Below are 20593 nucleotides of genomic sequence, written 5' to 3'. Positions count from 1 at the left end.
GGGCCGGGACAGTTTAGGGATTCTGTTAGTGTACCGACCACCCCGCTGCACTATAGTCTCCCTGCCTGAGCTAGCAGGGATGGTCTCTGGCCTGGCGTTGGAGTCTCAACGGCTCATTGTGCCGGGGGACTTCAATGTCCATGCCGAGACCACACCTTCTGGTGCAGCTCAGGACTTCATGGCCGCCATGGCAACCATGGGGCTGTCCCAATTAGTATCTGGCCCTACCCACAGAGCAGGGCACACACTTGACTTGGTTTTCTGCCAGGGAGGGGAGGAAGGTGGCGGTGTGGAGGAGCTCACCATCGCTTCTTTGCCATGGACCGACCATTACTTGATCAGGTTTAGAATCACTGCGCCCCCCAACCTCCGCAGGGGTGGAGGACCCAAAATGGTCCGCCCCAGGAGGCTTATGGATCCGGACGGATTCCTGACGGCTCTTGGGGAGTTTCCCCCCACCTTGGCTGGTGATTCTGTCGATGCTCTGGTCACTCTCTGGAACAAGGAGGTGACTAGGGCAATAGACACGATTGCTCCGGAACGTCCCCTCTCGAGTACCCGACCTAAACCATCTCCTTGGTTCACTGAGGAGCTGGCAGCGATGAAGCGAAAGAAGAGGGAACTAGAGCGCGTGTGGCGTTCGGAGCCGAGCGGGCCAAACCGAACACGGCTGTGTTCCTATCTTAGGGCATACGGCGCGGCAATAGATGCTGCAAAGAACGTTTTCTTTGCAGCTAATATTGCGTCTGCAAAGAACAGTCTGGCGGAGCTGTTCTGAGTTGTCAGAGGTTTGTTATATCCCGTCCCTCAAGACAGGATCCCTGATAACTCGGCAGCCCGCTGTGAAGCATTTGCTCGGTTCTTTGCGGACAAAGTCGCTTTGATCCGTTCTGGCTTTGACACCATATTAACGGCAGTTTCCGAGGATGTAACACGGGCACCTGCTTGTCCCATTTTGATGGATTCTTTTCAATTGGTTGAGCTCAAGGATGTGGACAAGGTGCTTGGAGAGGTGAGGGCTACCACATGCATCTTAGACCCCTGCCCATCCTGGCTTGTGAGAGAAGCCAGAGGGGGATTGGCCGAGTGGGTGAAGGTGGTGGTGAATGCCTCCCTTCGGGAAGGCATTTTTCCAGCGAGCCTCAAACTGGCTGTGATCAAACCGCTGTTGAAGAAGCCATCACTGGACCCCACTCAATTGGAGAACTTTTGGCCTATTTCCAATCTCCCCTTTTTGGGCAAGGTCCTGGAACGTGTGGTGGCCGCACAACTCCAGGCATTCTTGGTTGACACTGATTTTCTAGATCCGGCGCAGTCTGGTTTCAGGCCGGGGCATGGTACCGAGACAGCTCTGGTCGCTTAGTCGATGATCTGCGCCGGGAACTGGACAGGGGGAGTGTGTCCCTGCTGGTTCTGCTGGACCTCTCAGCGGCCTTTGATACCGCCGATCACGGTATCCTTCTGGGGCGCCTTGCTGGGATGGGTCTCGGAGGTACTGTTTTGCAGTGGCTCCGGTCCTTCCTGGAGGGTCGTTCCCAGATGGTGTCATTGGGGGACACCTGCTCGACCCCACAACCATTGTCTTGTGGGGTCCCGCAGGGGTCAGTACTGTCCCCCATGTTGTTTAACATCTACATGAAGCCGCTGGGAGAGATCATCCGGAGTTTCGGGGTTCGGTGTCATCTGTATGCAGATGATGTCCAGCTCTGTCACTCCTTCCCACCTGTCACTAAGGAGGCTGTTCAGGTCCTGAACCGGTGTCTGGCCGCTGTGTCGGACTGGATGAGGGCCAACAAACTGAAATTGAATCCAGACAAGACAGAGGTCCTCCTGGTCAGTCGTAAGGCTGAACAGGGAATAGGGTTACAGCCTGTGTTGGACGGGGTCGCACTCCCCCTGAAGACGCAGGTTCGCAGTCTGGGTGTGATCCTGGACTCATCACTGAGCCTGGAGCCCCAGGTCTCAGCGGTGGCCAGGGGAGCATTCGCGCAACTGAGACTTGTGCGCCAGCTGCGCCCGTTCCTTGGGAGGTCTGACTTGGCCACGGTGGTCCACGCTCTGGTTGCAGCTCGTTTGGATTACTGCAACGCTCTCTACGTGGGGTTGCCTTTGAAGACGGCCCGGAAGCTCCAACTAGTACAACGGGCGGCAGCCAGATTAATAACTGGGGCGGCATACAGGGAGCGTACCACCCCCCTGCTAAGCCAGCTCCACTGGCTGTCGATATGCTACCGAGCCCAATTCAAAGTGCTGGTCTTGACCTATAAAGCCCTAAATGGTTCTGGCCCAATTTACTTATCCGAACGTATCTCCTCATATGAGCCAGCTAGATCCCTAAGATCATCTGGAGAGGCCCTGCTCTCGGTCCCACCTGCCTCACAGGCGCGGCTGGTGGGAACGAGGGAAAGGGCCTTCTCGGTGGTGGCTCCCCGGCTGTGGAACACCCTCCCCACAAATATCCGACAAGCCCCAACTCTTCTGGGTTTCAGAAAGGCTGTGAAAACATGGCTGTGTGCACAAGCTTTTAACGAGTAATATGATAACATCGACATGGTCCGATTGAAGGCTGAAGCATGAGGTTTTTAGACAAATGGATCTAATTTACTTATGTTTTAATTTTTATAATGTATTTTAATGATGTATTTTTATAGTTTTAATTGATTATATGTACTGTTTTTGTTTTATTATTATGTTCTTGGCATTAAATGTTGCCAACTGTGTAAGCCGCCCTGAGTCCCCCCGGGTGAGAAGGGCGGGGTATAAATTCTGGAAATAAATAAATAAATAGGTGCTGAGGCTGAGCAAATAGTAAACTTTGGATTACATGGTCCTGATCTAGACTTGCTCTACTGTTTGTAGTTGTGATTTTGCATGAATTGTACTGAGTGTATCTTTATGCCTGTCCTTGTATTTTGGGCACTGGTCTTATGGCTAAGGACTTCATCACCTTGAGCTGGAGAAAATGAGGGAAAGTGGGGAAAAAGGTGGAGTTTCATAGGGTTCTGTCTTTAAAGAAAGATGAAGCACAAACAGTAGTTCTCAACCTGGGGTCCCCAGATATTTTTGGCCTTCAACTCCCAGAAATCCTAACAGCTGGTAAACTGGCTGGGATTTCTGAGAGTTGTAGGCCAAAAACATCTAGGACACCAGGTTGAGAATCACTGCACTAAGTTCACCTTCTCCAGTTTCTAACTCAACCATTCGTTTAATTTAGATCACATGGACAGGAAATGACTTCTCCCACTTCAAAGATACCAGCACACGTTTTAAAACAGGAATCCTTTAAGGCAGCCCTGCCTTCAAACCTCTTAGACCAGTGGTTCTCAACCTGGGCTCCCCAGATGTTTTGGCCTTCAACTCCCAAAAATCCTAACAGCTGGTAAACTGGTTGGGATTTCTGGGAGTTGTAGGCCAAAACACCTGGATACCCACAGGTTGAGAACCACTAGTTTACATGATGGATGACATCTTATACTGCTGTTGTTATAAGCCTTCAAGTCTACTCCTGCTTATAATTACCCCCGGCTAGGATTTTCTTTACAAGATGAGACTGAATGTTCCTTGCCCAAGGACATTTAATGGACTTCCATGGCTGACTGGGGATTCAAATCCTGGTTTTCAAAACTAGCCAGACCACTGCACCACTCTGGCTCTCTCACATATGCAGTTGTAGAGACCATAAATGTCTGTGAGAGCAGCACAGTATGAACACCAAAGAACTATGAGTTCAAATCCATGACTGCTTTATACCTCTAGCCCCCAAATCTAAGTTGGATAGATCCAGGGCAAGTCTGGGAATTTTGCAGTGGAAATTTGTTTGTGTGTGTGTTTGGGGGGGGGGGGGGATCATAGGGAGACAGTAGCAATAGGGAGACAGTAGCAATGAACACATTTTTGATCCCATTACCACCTTTCTTAAAGCGGCAGTTTCCCTGCAGTCATTTACACTGAGATTTCCTCCCACTGTCCCACCAGGATTTTCACTATTAATCTTTTGTTCCAAAAAAAAAAAAATCACCCCAGATCATAGGAAGTGGTTTTAAATTAACCCTCATTTGCACTGGCGATCGTAGAAAGTGGTTTTAAATTAACCCTTTCCCCCAAGCCTCTGCATTGGCGATCTTATTATTATTATTAAATGGGCATTTCGGTTCCTCTCACATACAGCAGTCATCATTTTATTTACAAGAGGGCAATAAAAGGGCACCACACTGGCAAATTGACCATTGAGCTCATTTCTATGCAGGGAATTTAAAAATAAGTCACTTGCCAATTGACTCAAGAATCATTGAAAAAATCAAAGGTTTTCCCATGACATTAAGCCTAGTCGTATCTGACTCTGGGGTTTGGTGCTCATCTCCATTTCTAAGCTGAAGAGCCGGCATTCTCCGTAGACACCTCCAAGGTCATGTGGCCGGCATGACTTAATGGAGAACTGTTACCTTCCCATCAGAGAAGTACCTATTGATCTACTCACATTTGCATGTTTTTAAACTGCTAGGTTGGTAGAAGGTGGGGCTAACAGAGAGATCTCACCCCGCTCCACAGATTCAAACCACCGACCTTTCGGTCAGCAAGTTCAGCAACTCAGCGGTTTAATCCACTGTGCCGCCGGGAGCACTGCAAAATACCTCACTCCCACAGCTGAAGCATGCACCGTGTAAAGGGCACAGTGGGTTGCAGTTTCTCAAATGTGTAGAAAAACTGATTTTATTGCATGTCATAAATTGTGTCACAATTGGCTGTGTGTGGAGGTATAAGAAAGATGTTTGCTCATACTGATTTCTGATTCAGGCTAGCATATGTCTGACTGAGTCCAATGACTACAGGTAGATCTGAGGTTGATATTGTTTTTATGTGGTTACTAATATTTCAGCACAATGGGCTAAACAGCTTGCAGGGTGGCAAATGTGCATCTTGAGAGTCTACATATCCATAATACACAGGCAGCTATGTAGATTAAAACTGACACACACTTTTTTTTTTGCAAAGCTAATGGGACTGAATTGTCCATTCAAGACCAAACCACCACAAAATACTTCATATTACAATAGAGATAGCCAACAGGGGCCTATCACACTCAAATATTATAGCATTATGATTTCAGTTTAATTGCTATAGCAGCATCTCATAGAATCCTGGGGATTACATCTGGCAGAGGCATTACAGCTCTCTGGCTGAGAATTCAAAATAATCCTCCCTGAAATGTCAATCCTAGGATTCTGTAAAATGGAACCATGACAGATTAAGTGGAAACTATATGATAATTCTGTACTGTGAAACAATCCCAGCGATATATCGCTGGGAAAATTAATCTCCTCCTTTGCAGCTACCATGTGGGTTGTAGTTAAATTCAGAAGGAGGAAAGAGACCTGTTGTGTGGATCATGATATTACTGTCCTCGCAACTAGCTCTGTAGCCAATGGGTTCAACCCCTCCCGCCCGAAAATTATCAGGTTTTAAAAAAACCTGGTTTACTCACGAATTTTAACTGTTAAACCAAATCCCCATGAGTGTCCACTGAAGTTTATCTGTCTTGAGTGTCCACTGAAGTTTATCAATGGATCTTGATTTCTAAATTATTTTGCATTATGGAACTATTCTTCATGATTTGCTAAAAAAAAAAAAAAGTTTCAACCTCTCTCCCCTGAATTTTTTTTCTGGCTATGGCCCTGCTCGCAACTGAAATGTTTTGTCCCTAACTCTTTGCTTGGTTATAGCACTATTGAGGGAAACGTAGGAGGAACATAGGAGAAAGTATAGAAGTACCAGATCTCTTGAACGGCATACAGCTGCCTATGAGAATAGTTAACTCCATTATGCATTCTCTATTATGACATTAGTATATAACACACATGCACTCATACTTCATGTCAACCTTCCCCAATCCATGCAAGTCCTTTACCTAGCAATATGATGATGCAGAGGAGGATTGCGATGAGAGCGCCTGTGCTAAGGCCAGTTGGGTGGATCAGTGCTTCAGCATTACAGGAGAGCATCTTGCCTCTTTGGTCACAGGCACATACTCGAATTGTCACTGTCTCTGTGCTGCTCTGAATCGGGTACTCATTGTCTGAGATGACCACGGGCAGGAGGTACATATTCATTTCATGTCTGCTGTATCTGGTTCTCCTGGTGTAGATCCCAGCTGTGTTATCTAGAAAGATGTATCAATGTTTTTAGGCATGTGCTTATTTTAAAAATCTCATGAAATGAAAGAGAACGAAGTTGAAAAGTTCAGCTTACCTCTGTTGTCCTGAAGCGTGAAATTGGAGCCGCTGGCTACTTCTGGCGCCAAAGAGAATGAGAATTTGTGTCCCCCAAAAGCATCATCTCTATCAACTGCACTTAGAGTCTGTATGAGCTAAACATGGACAGAGACATTCTTGCATCATTATTGTGATATAGGGATGTTAACCCTTGATTACTAATTCTCTTCTTGCTACTGTAAGATACAGGGAACCAGGGCAGGAATGGTTCATTAGAAATAGGGTGAATGTGTTGTACAATATATTTTCTGAAAGGATGTTTAATTCATTCAGTGATCAGATTTGTAGATACAGTAGAGTCTCACTTATCCAACATTTGCTTATCCAACTTTTTTGTAGTCAATGTTTTCAATACATCGTGATATTTTGGTGCTAAATTCATAAATACAATAATTACTACGTAGCATTACTGCATATTGAATTACTTTTTCTGTCAAATTTGTTGTCTAACATGATATTTTGGTGCTTAATTTGTAAAATCATAACCTAATTTGATGTTTAATAGGCTTCTCCTTAATCTCTCCTTATTATCCACCATATTCGCTTATCCAACGTTCTGCCGGCCCGTTTATGTTGGATAAGTGAGACTCTACTGTACAAATGATCTGGCAGTGCAGAGAATATAGGTCATACATCCAGACCTGCAAGTAACTCATCAGGAATATACAGTGCAAATTCAGACTTCCCTTTACAAAACGGAAGGGGAAAGAGAAAGAAAAAGTGGGGAAGAGGCAGATGGAAAACTTAAGTGCAAGAAGCAACCACATCGAACTATGTTAAGCTGCAGTGTCACACTTTGAGACTGCCTGCTGTGATGGGAGGGCAACAGTTTTGGTTTCATTTTATTTAGCATTGGTGACACCTTCTTGCAATGCAATGTGTCAGTTCTTAGACCAGTGGTTCTCAACCTGTGGGTCCCCAGGTTTTGGCCTACAACTCCCAGAAATCCCAGCCAGTTTACCAGCTGTTAGGATTTCTGGGAGTTGAAGGCCAAAATATCTGGGGACCCACAGGTTCAGAACCACTGTCTTAGACACAAAGTTCATGCCTAATACATACCAGATTTATATACCATTTACATATCTCTCTTCAAGCACTGTTTATCCTACCCCAAGGAGTCCCTGGTGGCGTAGTGGATTAAAGCCTTGTGATTTGAAGGTTGGGTTGCTGATCTGAAAGCTGCCAGGTTCGAATCCCACCTGGGGAGAGCGCAGATGAGCTCCCTCTATCAGCTCCAGGTCCAGCTCCATGCGGGGACATGAGAGAAGCCTCCCACAAGGATGATAAAAACATCTGGGCGTCCCCTGGGCAACATCCTTGCAGACAGCCAATTCTCTCACACCAGAAGCGACTTGCAGTTTCTCAAGTCGCTCCTGACACGAGAAAGAAAATCCTACCCCAAGTCTCCTATTACACGCAGCACTTTACCCATCTATCTCACCTATTGTGTTTACAATTTATCCCCTTGCACTTTGGCCCAGTTTGCCCTCAATTAATCCTTGTTCTGTTTTTAAACTATGTTCTACTCTTTCATTTTATTATTTTATTATTTTACTACGCCATTGTGTATAAATAGGTTTTATTTTTTGTGTTATGTGTGTATTTTATCTTGTTTTATTGTGAGTATCTGGGCTTGGCCCCATGTTAGCCACCCCGAGTCCCTTCGGGGAGATGGAGGAGGGGTATAAAAATAAAGTTATTATTATTATTATTATTATTATTATTATTATTATTATTATTATTATTATGGTGCACACCTACCTGTTCGGCCCTTGCATTTTCACAAACATATGTCTCATAAAACATGGGAAATTCAGGGGCGTTGTCATTCACATCCAGAACTTTAATAAACACTGGGACTCGGCTGCTTTCCTTAGGGTTGTCTGAAGAACATAAAGAGAAAGTGACTTCTTTACTAGTGAACTGTATTCAAAATACCAAGTAACATCATTGGCATGCTCACTTATTTGTGCAAGTTGAAAGTGTTATTATGCAACAATCAGAAACACAAATTATAAGGATCTCAGAAAAAATAGTCTCTCTACAACTGGGTGACAACTGTGGTCAGTGGAGGAAAGGAACAGTCTGAGGGAGCCAAATGAACTACCGAAAATATCAGAAAACAAAACAGATTACAAGCGGTTGGAAGTCTGCTTCTAGCTTTCAAGAGTGCATTATTTTACGTTAAAGAGTGCACAACCCATTTGAAGGGTGAATTGCTTCTTCTCTTAGAGACTTCAAGAAAAGGCTATTCAACTTTTTCTTTTGAACAGGTAAAGGGCAATTTGAGGAATTTGGACAGACTGAGGGAAGCAAAAGCAGCAGGGGAGCAGTACATGTGGCCTATAGCTCAAACTTTTTTCACCCTCTGTTCTAGACAATCAGAATGTTCAACTTCAATCCAGCGACTTTCATTTTTCTTCCTGTTCAGTTCTACCAGGCTACCACAACTCCATTGGAAGCCTGACATTTAAAATCTTGATTTGCCACCCATGCACTTTTCCTGTTATCACCTAAATGTCATAAAACCTTATTTGTGGATTTTAAAATTCTAATGTGAAATCGGTGTGACTGACTAATACACACAAACACACAGAGAAAGTGGCTATGTTCTTGCACTGGGCAGGTAAGATTTTCACAGGCAGAAGTTTGCTACAGTTCTCCACCCATGTTTTTCCTGCAATATGGCTATTGTGTGGCTAGTGGAGTGGTTCTTAACCTGGGGTCTCCAGATATTTTTGGCCTATAACTCCCATAAATCCCAGCCAGTTTACCAGCTGTTAGGATTTCTGGGAGTTGGAGGCCAAAACATCTGGGGACCCCAAGTTGAGAACCACTGGGCTAGTAGAAGGGGTGTTTGAAGAAGAGTTATTATTCAACTTGAAGGGGCTATATGGAAGCATAAAAAGTAGTATTCCTCCCCAGTAAGTATGAAATGACCCAGTCCATTCTCACACTTCATGCCCTCCTCAGTCTGTTGCATCTTTAGACAAGGAGTGCACGGATGAGAATAAAAAATAATAATCAGGAGTTGTTTCCTCATGAAGTGAAATTATGACCATTCTGTGCAGTTTAGGGGAATGGTTTCTCACATTTCAGGAATTTGAGGGTGAATTTTTATTTGAACAAATGCAGAATTTTGATGTGGAATAATATAATTGGAGGGATGTTCTGAAACACGAATAGTCATAAAAAGAAGTACCAAAGACTCTCAGAACATGTCAGAATATGTTAAGAAAACCTTTCTCCCTGAGAATATAACCTTTGTATACATTCTTTACATCTTCAGTTCAAACCAGACTTAATACACAGGAAAGTTGTTCATAGAAAATGACTTCCATAACACAGGAGAGATTCTTTGAGTACGTCAAATTTGTGGAGCAAGCCATTGATTCCCTATGATGCCAATTGCTTCTCTTTAGCCCAGGATTTTAATCTATTCATCTACAGTATATGTACTAGTTAGATTTGCATGGTGTGTTTCCTTCCAAGGAAGCCCATATGATTCCCTTCCACATTTTTATCTTCATAACAACCCTGTCAGTTGACTTTGTTGAGATCCCAAAGTTACTTAGTGAGATGTGTTGTCGAAGGCTTTCATGGCCGGGATCACAGGGTTGTTGTATGTATTTTGGGCTGTGTGGCCATGTTCCAGAAGTATTCTTCTGGAACATGGCCAGGCAGCCCGAAAGACATACAACAATCACTTAGTGAGCTTCCTGGCTAAATTGAGCTTTGCTCTCTTTGGTCTACTGGCCTAAATGCTATACCACATTGATTCTCCAGTATCTTTTTCTGTTAGAAGCATTGAACTTGATTAAATTCAAGCCTTCACCTCTCAACCACGGATGTTTACCATATGTTCTCTGTCTCAGTTACATTGCTGTTATGAGTACCTTCATATCATTAATGGATACCCTTTCCTCTGGCTACTTCTTGCTTTCTGATAGCACTATCCTATGATTTTCCCTACATGGGGTCAAGTCCCATTGCATTAAATGGGACTTTATCCTCAGAAAGCATCATCTGAGATTCAAACATAAATGTGTGAAGTGCAGATTTTCCCTTATACAATCGACAAGCCCTGAATCTGGAAGTGGAAATATTTTTCAACACCGGGATGCAGTGTCAATAATAGACACTCACTTAGAAATGCACAATCAATATTTTCTCCCTCACACAATCTGTTATCAGGTGATAGCTCTCAGAAACACCACTTTCCCATCCGCTTATGCAAACTTTAAGCTCCATCAGTCTTTATCTCTACCCCTTTCCCTCCCTTCCAATTCCTTTTTCTTCAATAAATAAATTGCTAAACTTTGGTCTTTTCAGTATAATGCAACTGTCAACTGGTACCTCTGGAAAAAATAAAATAAAATTTAAAGCTCTGTTACTATATGGAGCAGACAGCTCCCTCCCCTCAATGCATAATGTAAATATGCCTTTCTTAGTTATTCATGGAGCATCTATCAAACCAGGGACTGAAATCCTAAATTTCTCTTGATCTTGGCTTTGAAGTGCTTTCTGCAATGCAGTTCCTGCTTCACCTTTCATAGCTTTCAGGCACTGAAAATTCATCATTCAAAACAACTTCAGCTCTCATGTCTGGGAGGCAACAAGAAAACTAGAATTCCATTTCTGGTTCTCTCAATGATAGTTTTGTCCAGACATTGCAAACTCATTTTTTTTCTGGACTACACCTCCCAAAGATCCCCAAGCTAGCTTGAAATGTGGTTGTATAAATTCATGAACAGGTCACAGAGGCTCAGATGAAAACTGTCCATGGGTTTAATCAAGGGATCACCTACATTGGACAGTTATTTTTTTGGGGGGGGGGGGAAATCTGGAGCAGAAATGCTTTGGACTATCCCTGTAGGCCTCAAAGGTGCTTTCACACTCCTTGGGTGACCCATGGCAGTGATGGGGTGGGGTCTACTAGGGCTGTGCAAAATTTTCATAACTCGGCATACGTCAGATTAAATTCGTTAGATTCGTAGTTATGATGTGATATCCAATGTGTGGGTGTTGTCTGTGCCAAAAAATTAAGAATCGTAACTTTAGCCTAGTATTTTTTTTCTTAAGTTGCATAAATGTTGTAACTCTCTGTGATGCAGTTTTTATTCACAGAGGAATCAAGCACAACCGGGAGGCGAAGCCAAAAGTGTTGCCATGTCTTTCTGCCAATCAGGACTGGGGGAGCGGGGAGAAGAGGCAGAGCTGTGGCCATTGCTCTTTTTCCCCAGGGCCTTGCCACTCGTGCTTGGGAAGGAAAAGAGAGAAGAGCTCCATGTTGGTTTAGCTTTTCAGGCAGGTAGGCATAGAGCCTACAGTTGCACCAGAGAAGAGAGAGAAGGAGACTCCATTAGCTGCTGCTTAGCTGCCTTATAGCTATTAGCTTACTGTAGCTGAGGCTGATTTTTCGCCCTGGGGAAAGAGAAGGAGAGAGAAGCTTTGCACACTGTAGAGACACGGAGACAGGCACTGGCAGGCAGGGGCTTGCTTATTCTTTTTTGTGGTGGGTGGGTGCCTTTTGCCTTGTGACTTATATTTTTGCTGCATTATATTGTACTGCCTCAAGTTGTAGGCGGAGAAAAAGAGTAATGGCCATAGTTCTACTAATGGACCTGGAGATTCCTAGGAAACACCTCTTTAGGAATCTTTTTTGGCATAACTTGTTGTTCTTAGATCAAAAATTTATTTTCCCACATTCACAGGGGTTCTTTGGGGATACCTTTGGGCTTCTTTTAAAGGTGATTTTATTTCTAGAAACATTAAGAATTTACTAAGAATCTGTGAATGACCCAAATATTCTGACACTTGATAGACTTGCTCCGTATGAGGTCATCTGGAGTTTTGGAAGTTAGTGTCATCTGTACACAGATTACACACAGCTCTATTACTCTTTTCCACCAATCCAAGGAAGCACTCTGGATCCTGTACCAGTGTCTGTGATAGACTGGATGAAGGCTAACAAGCTGAAACTAAATCTAAACAAGACAGAGGTCCTCCTGGTTAGTCGTGAGGCCAATCAGGGTAGGGGGTGGCAACCTGTGCTCGATGGGGTTACATTTCCCCTGTGGACACAGGTCTGCACCCGCTCGATGGATTGTCACCTTGACGTGGTGAGGGGGCTTGTGTGTTCCAATGAACCTGAGGGCACAACCATGAGAGTCACACACTCCCAGGAGTGGCCACAGGGGAGGATCCAGACCAAGAACAATCCGAAGAGCCAAAGACCTCAACGGCGGAGCAGGTGGAGGATAACATGGTACATGTTACAATGGCTGTGGAGGTGGAAGAAGGCTGCAACAGACTGAGAAGCCACTCTCATTGTGTTAATCACACCACTGCTGGGACCTCAATCTGTGAAGACTGTGTGTTGACCAACTGTGCACCGACCTCCACAAAAATCACGCACAGGCGTCTTCCAAGAAATGGAGGACCATCATCCTTGAACTACGAGGGATCTCCTAAGTAAAGTAACAGGTCCGCAGTTTGAGGGTCGTCCTGTTATCACTTACAAAGCCATATACGGTTCGGGTCCTGCCTATCAATGTGACTGCATCTCCCCCTATGAGCTTACATGTGCTCTAAGTTCTGCTGGTGAGGCCCTCCTCTCAATCCCACCTCCATCTCAAACAAAGTTGGTGGGAACAAAGGAGAGGGCCTTCTTGACTGTGCCCCCCCCCCCCGGCTCTGGAATGCCCTCCCCAGGATGATTAGGCAAGCCCACACATTTAAATCCTTTTGGAGGGAATTGAAGACATGGTTTTTCAAACAGGCCTTTGACAATGGGTTAATGTAACATCTAAAATTGGAGGACCTAAATAGAATGAAGTTTTACCCTGATACTGATATTTTAATCTGATTTGTGACTGGGATGTTTAATCTGGTTTGTATATTATGGTTTTAATTATAATTTTTTGTGTTTTATTGCTAATTTTATTTTGAGTTGAGGTGTTTTATGTTAATCTCTATATGTTGTTCAGGTTTTTTTCACCTGGTGTTTATTTTTATTGATTTAGGTAAATTTCTGTTGTATGTTCTATGTGTGCTTGTTTTTCACTGTTGTTGTCTGTATGCAGCCCTAAGTCCTTCTGGGGAGATGAAGCAGGATATAAATAAAGTTAATTATTGTTATTATTGAGGCCAAAACTTCATTTTTGTTGGCCAGTTATAACCCCACTCTGACAACAAAAGTGGCCCTGTATTTGTTTAAAACTGCTCAAAGGAGATCAGAGTACATAGATCAGATTGGGGTTCAGTGTATGGGAGACGAGGATAGTTGATGCATAGATCTTTAGCTAAACTACATTGGCACCAAGCAGGCAGACACCTGTATATCTATATTTTATTTTAAGTGATCTAGATGTATGTTGTATGTTGTATGTTGTTTTTGTATTGTCTGTACTTGATAAGGCCAACTGGCTAATCAATAAACGGTTGTTGTTGTTGTTGTTGTTGTTGTCATTGCTTGCAGTGGAAAATGTGTCTTGTCCTCCAAGTGTGGACACCACCACACTCCACTCAAGCCAGCCATAGCAGCCAAAAAAGGTTTTTTCATGACATTTTTTTATTTTCCCCAAAATCAGGAGATGTGCTAATATTTCTTAAACTTGGGATAAAATATGCTCTGGTTATGTTGTGAAATTGTAAAGACATTCCAGAACATAGCTCTTGTAGTTTGTTTGTTTTTTTTAAAGTTTTTTGGTAAAGATAAAAACCAAAGAAATTTCACAAAAAAAGTCCCTGGTACCTACCTCTTTCCTAATCTGTACTGTATAAAACTATTTGCACTTTTCTGGCCCACTACCCTTTTTAGGAGCCAACCCAGGTTTTTATCAAAGTGTGCTTATTGTTTATTGGTATAAATGATTTTATTTGTTTATGGTTTGTTTTTATTGCTGAGTTTTATATTGCCTATTGCCTGGGCTTGGCCCCATGTAAGCCGCCCCGAGTCCCCTCGGGGAGATGGGGCAGGGTATAAAAATAAAATTATCATTATTATTATTATTATTATTAAAAATCAATGATGAGTGAAATGTTCTTAAACTGGGGGGGGGGGGAGTAAAAGTGTTAAACAAGTTCTACCATTGTAGCAAGTTTCACCCCAATAGCTCTAAAATGAGGGAGAAAGGAGCTCAGAAGCTCTCCCATGTGCACAATTATTTTAACGAAATAGTATCAAATTTTTACTAATGATAAACTTTAGAAGCACGTTAGCAATGAAACAATGGCACCCCCTAATTTTCTAATGACTTTTGAAACTTTTTTTTATCAATCACAAAGCCCTAGAGTCAACATAGCTTAGTCAGGTCAAAACCAAATCGTCTTCCATGTAACTGTTACTGAAGATGGGATGCAGAGCTTTGAGAAAGCTCCTTACCATCACAGAGCTCTCCTCCTTCTTGGTTCTGCAGATGTTTCTGTTAGTATGGGGTGCCCATTATGGCCAAGAGCTCCGTAGAGCTCTGTGGCCATTCAGCAATGACAATAGTGGCATAGGCCCAATCTACCCCCTTTTCCCTAAGCTGAAAAGCATGGGGAAAAGAATGGCAATAGCAGCCCGTATGGACAAAATAAACTCTGGAGCAATCCCCAACTTCCCTTGGCATGGGGCTAAACTGGTTCAACCCAGACAAGCTCAGATAACGACTACATACTCCTGAATGTTGTGTAGACATATGTGTAACTTTTGAGCCTCTTTGGTATTTGTGGCCTGTGTAGACAAACCCCAAGTGTGTTATTATCAGAAGGCAAAATTAATTCAACAAGTCAAAGCTTGAAACAATGAATTATACAAAGCATATAACCCCTCCCCTAACCTTTGTGTCTATGCAAAACCCCTAACTCTTGATGAAAAGATACTATAGACAGGTAATTTTAAACACTGAATCAAAGAAGAAAAGTTAATCACGAATATTTCTAACATATTGTACTTCATGAATACACAATCCTGTTTGGATAATGTACACATTATAAACTATTTTTTCTATTGCCTTTAAAAAAAACAATGAAACTGTTTTTGAAAGGACATTTTGTGACAACCTTGAAAAATGCCTTCCTTTGTAAGTAATTCCCCCGTAACCTAACACAATATAGACACACTTAGTACTTGGATATCAACCATCTCAAATCAAAGCTTTGGATAATGTTAATGTTATATTTTATTTGTTTGATTGTATTTTAAAAACCAATTAAAATGTTTTTCAAAGGACATATTACGATAACCTTGAAAAATGTCTTCCTTTAGTAAGTGATTCCCTCTGAACCTATGTATTATATACAAGCACTTAGCACTTGGGAGATCAACCATGTCAAATCAAAGTATGCAGCTTAGTAACATAAAGGCAGAGCTAGACATGGTAATTGCTTTGTTGGCTAGTTATGGATTACAATGTCATTACTATGGCCACAGAAATGCATATGTCTGAATTTTATTGAGACTCAGTAATGGTCCACAGACAAGTGGGTGGACTCATCCTGAAATAGAAGATGGAGGTGTCCCCAATACCCACAAGCACACAATCCATGCAGCATGCAGCCAAGGGGGAGAGATTAAACCTTCCTGGCTTGTCCATAATTCCAATAACAATATTCCACACCATCCAACTATGAACTTCAGGGAAAAGAAATCCCCTTTCCTGTCCATATCTTTCTATTCTTTCAAAGCTCTGAGTGGGTAGGAATCAGATATCTTTATTGGGCTAGTATGTCTTATTTGCTTTAAATGTCTTCAGATGCCTTTTTATATGATTGTCAATGATTTATAAAGTGATGAAGTAGAGGAAAATATTTATTCACCAGCTTCTATCATATGTGAAGACATGATGACAGTTGGCACTTGTGTCTTAAATGCCTCAGAAATCCAGTGATGAAATGTTTTCTTATGCCCAGGACAAAAGTATATGTCAGGATGGGCAAATGGCAGAAAAATAGACATAAATGAGTACAATCAACTTTCTGTATCCACAAATTCCATATCCTTGGATCAACAATCTACAGTCTGAAAAATATATTTTAAAAGTCTAGCCTTTATTTTGCCATCTTATATAAGACATACCATATTACTACACCATTTATATGATTTTTTTTGTGTGTGTGTCAGGAGCAACCTGAGTTGCTTCTGGAGTATTTGCAGTTCAATCTTGAGGTCCTGATAGCGGCTGAGTTTTTCTTGTTTTTCATCAATGTCACCTGGGATATTATTATTATTATTATTATTATTATTATTATTATTATTATTATTATTATTAATTTGTGTATTTAATGTGTATTTTGTGGAAATATGCTTTAATATTAATACAGTAGAGTCTCACTTATCCAACACTCGCTTATCTAACATTCTGGATTATCCAATGCATTTTTGTAGTCAATGTTTTCAATACATCGTGATATTTTGGTGCTAAATTCGTAAATACAGTAATTACTACATAGCATTACTGTGTATTGAACTGCTTTTTCTGTCAAATTTGTTGTAAAACATGATGTTTTGGTGCTTAATTTGTAAAATCATAACCTAATTTGATGTTTAATAGGCTTTTCCTTAATCCCTCCTTATTATCCAAGATATTTGCTTATCCAAGCTTCTGCCGGCCCGTTTAGCTTGGATAAGTGAGACTCTACTGTATTATTATTATCCACAGATTGGAACAGATAATTTTCTAAAAATGTAATAAAAACGAAGGAAAAGTCCTTTGCCTATCAACATGTTATTTATGTTGAATGAATATGTTCAAAGATTTGGAAGGGATAGAAAAGAGGCAAAAGTCTTTTCTGGAAAAATACCCAGAGATCAGAAGCCAGTGTGGTGTAGTGATTTGAATGTTGGATTTGGACTCCAGGAAGGTATGGTTGCAATCTCTGCTCAGCTCACTGATTCTGGCTAAGTCACACTCTTTCTACCTCAGAGAAAGGCATTAGAAAACCTTCTCAATAAATCTTGCTAGGAAAACCCTAAGATGGGGCACCATGAGTCAGAATTGATTCGAAAGTACATAACAACAGCAAAATAGAGATCGTTTCCCCCAAGGCTTCCTGACTCAACACTTGCCCAACATAATGCTCTCCAGACTGCTCAGTCAAACTTTTGGAGAGGGTTTAGTGACCCATTTCATAGCTACACATAAACAATGCATGAGAAAATGAAAAGGCAGAGCAGGTTTCTTTATGTGTACAGCAATTTTGAGAGAGCAGAACAAAAGCAAAGAAAGCATAAGGAACTGGCTTCCTAGAACTCACACCTGCAAAGAAAGCATGTTTCTACATTAGAGAGATCGGCTTGAAAGCATGTTGGCATTGCTTGCTTGAAGAGAAAAAAAACAACAGAGAAATGGCCAGGTAAAATGTTCAGTAGTTGGGAGACAGCGCTTCAGGGTCCTCTGCTGCTCCCAAGACAAGAAAAACTAAACTATGTTATGCAAAAATTGAGGAATAAATTATGCAAAATAAGAGACTGATACAAATTTGCTCAAACTGAATAATTTAATTCAAGGTGCAGGATGGAGCTCTTCATGGCACATCTTCTAAATTGCCTAGGAGTGGAAATTTTATTTTTAATCTTTCAAGGATAGGACACAGAGGTCTGGTGCTGAATTCTTTTTTACTGAAGCAGAGCCTTGTGTTTTCCAGAAGAATCCAGTTATCTAAATGTTTTGGCTAAATAAGGTATTAAGTAATTTCATTCCGATGTACTTCAGAGTGAAATGCAAAAAACCAGATTCAGTGCTTTTCAAAATGACGAAATCACTTATATAGATATTAAGTTTTCTACATGTTGGTATTTCAGGGCACTGTTTTAAATATCTTGTGATTTCACACAAGAATTTCATTGTGTATTTCCTCTGTTTTGTTTGTGGAATATATTTTTAAGGGGGTTTGTTTTTAATTATGCTAAGCTCCCATCACTTTTTCCATCATTTTCCTACCTGAGAAAAACTGTTAAGAAGTGAATATGGGCTCATTCCATAAAACCTTTTGACTGGTAAATAGTTCTTCATTTGGAGGTACAGTAGAGTCTCACTTATCCAACACTCGCTTATCCAATGTTCTGGATTATCCAACTCATTTTTATAGTCAATGTTTTCAATATATCATGATATTTTGGTGCGAAATTCGTAAATACAGTAATTGCTACGTAGCATTACTGCGTATTGAACTACTTTTTCTGCCAGATTTGTTGTATAACATGATGCTTTGGTGCTTAATTTGTAAAATCATAACCTAATTTGATGTTTAATAGGCTTCTCCTTAATCTCTCCTTATTATCCAACATATTCGCTTATCCAACGTTCGTCCAGCCCGTTTATGTTGGATAAGTGAGACTCTACTGTACTCAATTTACAAGCTTGACAATTCTAGACCAATACTAATGGAATGATAAAGATTTTTGGTCATTTTAATTTAGTTTCCTCTACAAGCAGGAGGAAAGTGTGGCAGAAGGAAACATCTTACTTTGTTTCCTAAAGTCTTTCCCTATCTTCTGGCATGGCAAGCCATCCCATGTCCTTTCCCCATCTTCTGCCCATCTTTCCCCATTTTAAGTTGTTTGGAAACACCCAATTCCTGAAAATGTACTTTGGGCTCCATTTCTATGTGCTGCAGAAATGGAGCCCATGGACTTTCACCAGTAGTGCCGATACATCATGTGATGGCCTCCATCAGACTTCCATGGCGATCTGTTTCTGCAACACATGGAAATGTAGCCAAAAATCTGTCTGATGAGATCCTTAGTGATCTTGACTTTCCCCAGCCCTACATTTCCCAGATTTCCCAAGCATTAGCAATAAAATCTCATATACATATTTCTGGATGCAAATCCCATCGAGTTCAGTGGAACTTAATCCAAGAAACTGCAAAAGACTGTAGAAAAAATAAATAGCCCATGGTTAGGAGAACATGCTTTTAAGAGTTTCAAGGTGGGATTTATAGAGCAAGAGTATTTTTAAAGACCAACTAATTTGCCCAGACCTAAATTTACCCCTTGCAGCAAAAATTCTAGATTAACTAAATTACTGTGAGTAAATTAGATTATTCTCTCTTTCCAACCCAGGAAATTCTCCATGTACACAAAGGAAGATATAGACAAGAGTGGCCAATGTGTGCTGATAGTAATAATTTTCAATAAACTGCATGCCTTGAACCACTCTTTAAGCATATCCAGTTGGAAGTCAGTCATATCAATAAAAGCTTTCATAGGGGGGAAGTGCTAGGTTGTAGATTTTCTAATTAAATTAGTAGGGCATGTCAAAGCAAATGGCCTTTAGACAACAGGCTTTTAAGTATCTTTGCGACTAGCACAGGGTTGAATTTGGTTCACTCAAAAACTACTAGATTATCACTCCCCAATATTATATTTTAATACTGACTATGCAGCTTTTCACAAATCAACAAATCACCAATAGCCAGAGAGATTTGATCTGAAATGAGTTAAGCATAACTGTCTTCCTTTTTCAAAGTGGCTTCTTCCCAAAATCTGTGTTCCTAAATGAGTGGAGAGGAAATATAGAACCTTTTCAAGTTTTCTTTCTTGAACAACAGTAAGCAAGCTAGAGCATGGGGATTGACTGCTTTCCAGCCACTTTTGTTTAAGAGGCAACATTTGTTACAACAATGGTGTTTTTGCATAACTTACTGATCTCGGATGCAATTACTGTAATGTTGTGCCACAATAATGTTTCCCGGTCAAGAAGCTTGGAAGTAAATATTGAACCATTTCCAGAATCAATGTTGAATATTCTGTCCATATCAGTATGACGATCTACAGAATACCTAGAAAGAAAACAATTGTAGTTTAAAGATGAGACTCTTTTCCATTTCACAATTGTACTGCTTTTTGAAAGAGTAGGTAGATATGAAAAAGCATACAAAGCACAAATTGAACTGGGTGCCAATACTACAATATAAACATTCTTGACAGGTAAAAGTAAAGGTTTTCCCATGACATTAAGTCCAGTCATGTCCGACTCTGGGGGTTGGTGCTCATCTCCATTTCTAAGCCAAAGAGCCGGCATTGTCCGTAGAAACCTCCAAGGTTATGTAGCCAGCATGACTGCATGGAGTGCCGTTACCTTCCTGCTGGAGCAGTATGTATTGATCTACTCACATTTGCATGTTTCCAAACTGCTATGTTGGTAGAAGCTGGGGCTAACAGCGGGAGCTCACCCCCCTCTCCGGATTCGAACTTTCAGTTAGCAAGTTCAGCAGCTCAGCGGTTTAATCCACTGTGCCACTAGGGACTCCGGTAAACATTCTTGATACATTCTCAGATGTTATTTATTCATTTTTTTCAGCATTTATTGTAATATTAATATCACACCATGTCA

The 20593-nt window shown here is 41.5% G+C and overlaps 1 protein-coding gene across 5 annotated transcripts in view; it reads right to left on the bottom strand.

Moving 5' to 3' along the window:
• The window catches only part of LOC100556731 (cadherin-6), a 295831-nt gene that overhangs the window by 14678 nt on the left and 260560 nt on the right, over positions 1 to 20593 (bottom strand). For all 5 annotated transcript variants that reach the window (XM_008119683.3, XM_062977621.1, XM_008119684.3 and 2 more), the window contains 4 exons: positions 19903 to 20039; positions 8031 to 8152; positions 6247 to 6364; positions 5906 to 6157 (listed from right to left, as the gene is read on the bottom strand). In XM_008119683.3, the coding sequence (XP_008117890.2) occupies positions 5906 to 6157; positions 6247 to 6364; positions 8031 to 8152; positions 19903 to 20039 (629 nt within the window). The remainder of the gene's footprint in view (positions 1 to 5905; positions 6158 to 6246; positions 6365 to 8030; positions 8153 to 19902; positions 20040 to 20593) is intronic.

The sequence above is a fragment of the Anolis carolinensis genome, chromosome 4, assembly GCF_035594765.1.
Source record: "Anolis carolinensis isolate JA03-04 chromosome 4, rAnoCar3.1.pri, whole genome shotgun sequence".
NCBI lineage: Eukaryota > Metazoa > Chordata > Lepidosauria > Squamata > Dactyloidae > Anolis > Anolis carolinensis.
Note: the sequence above shows the minus strand (reverse complement) of the source record. Positions and strands in the feature narration are given on the sequence as shown.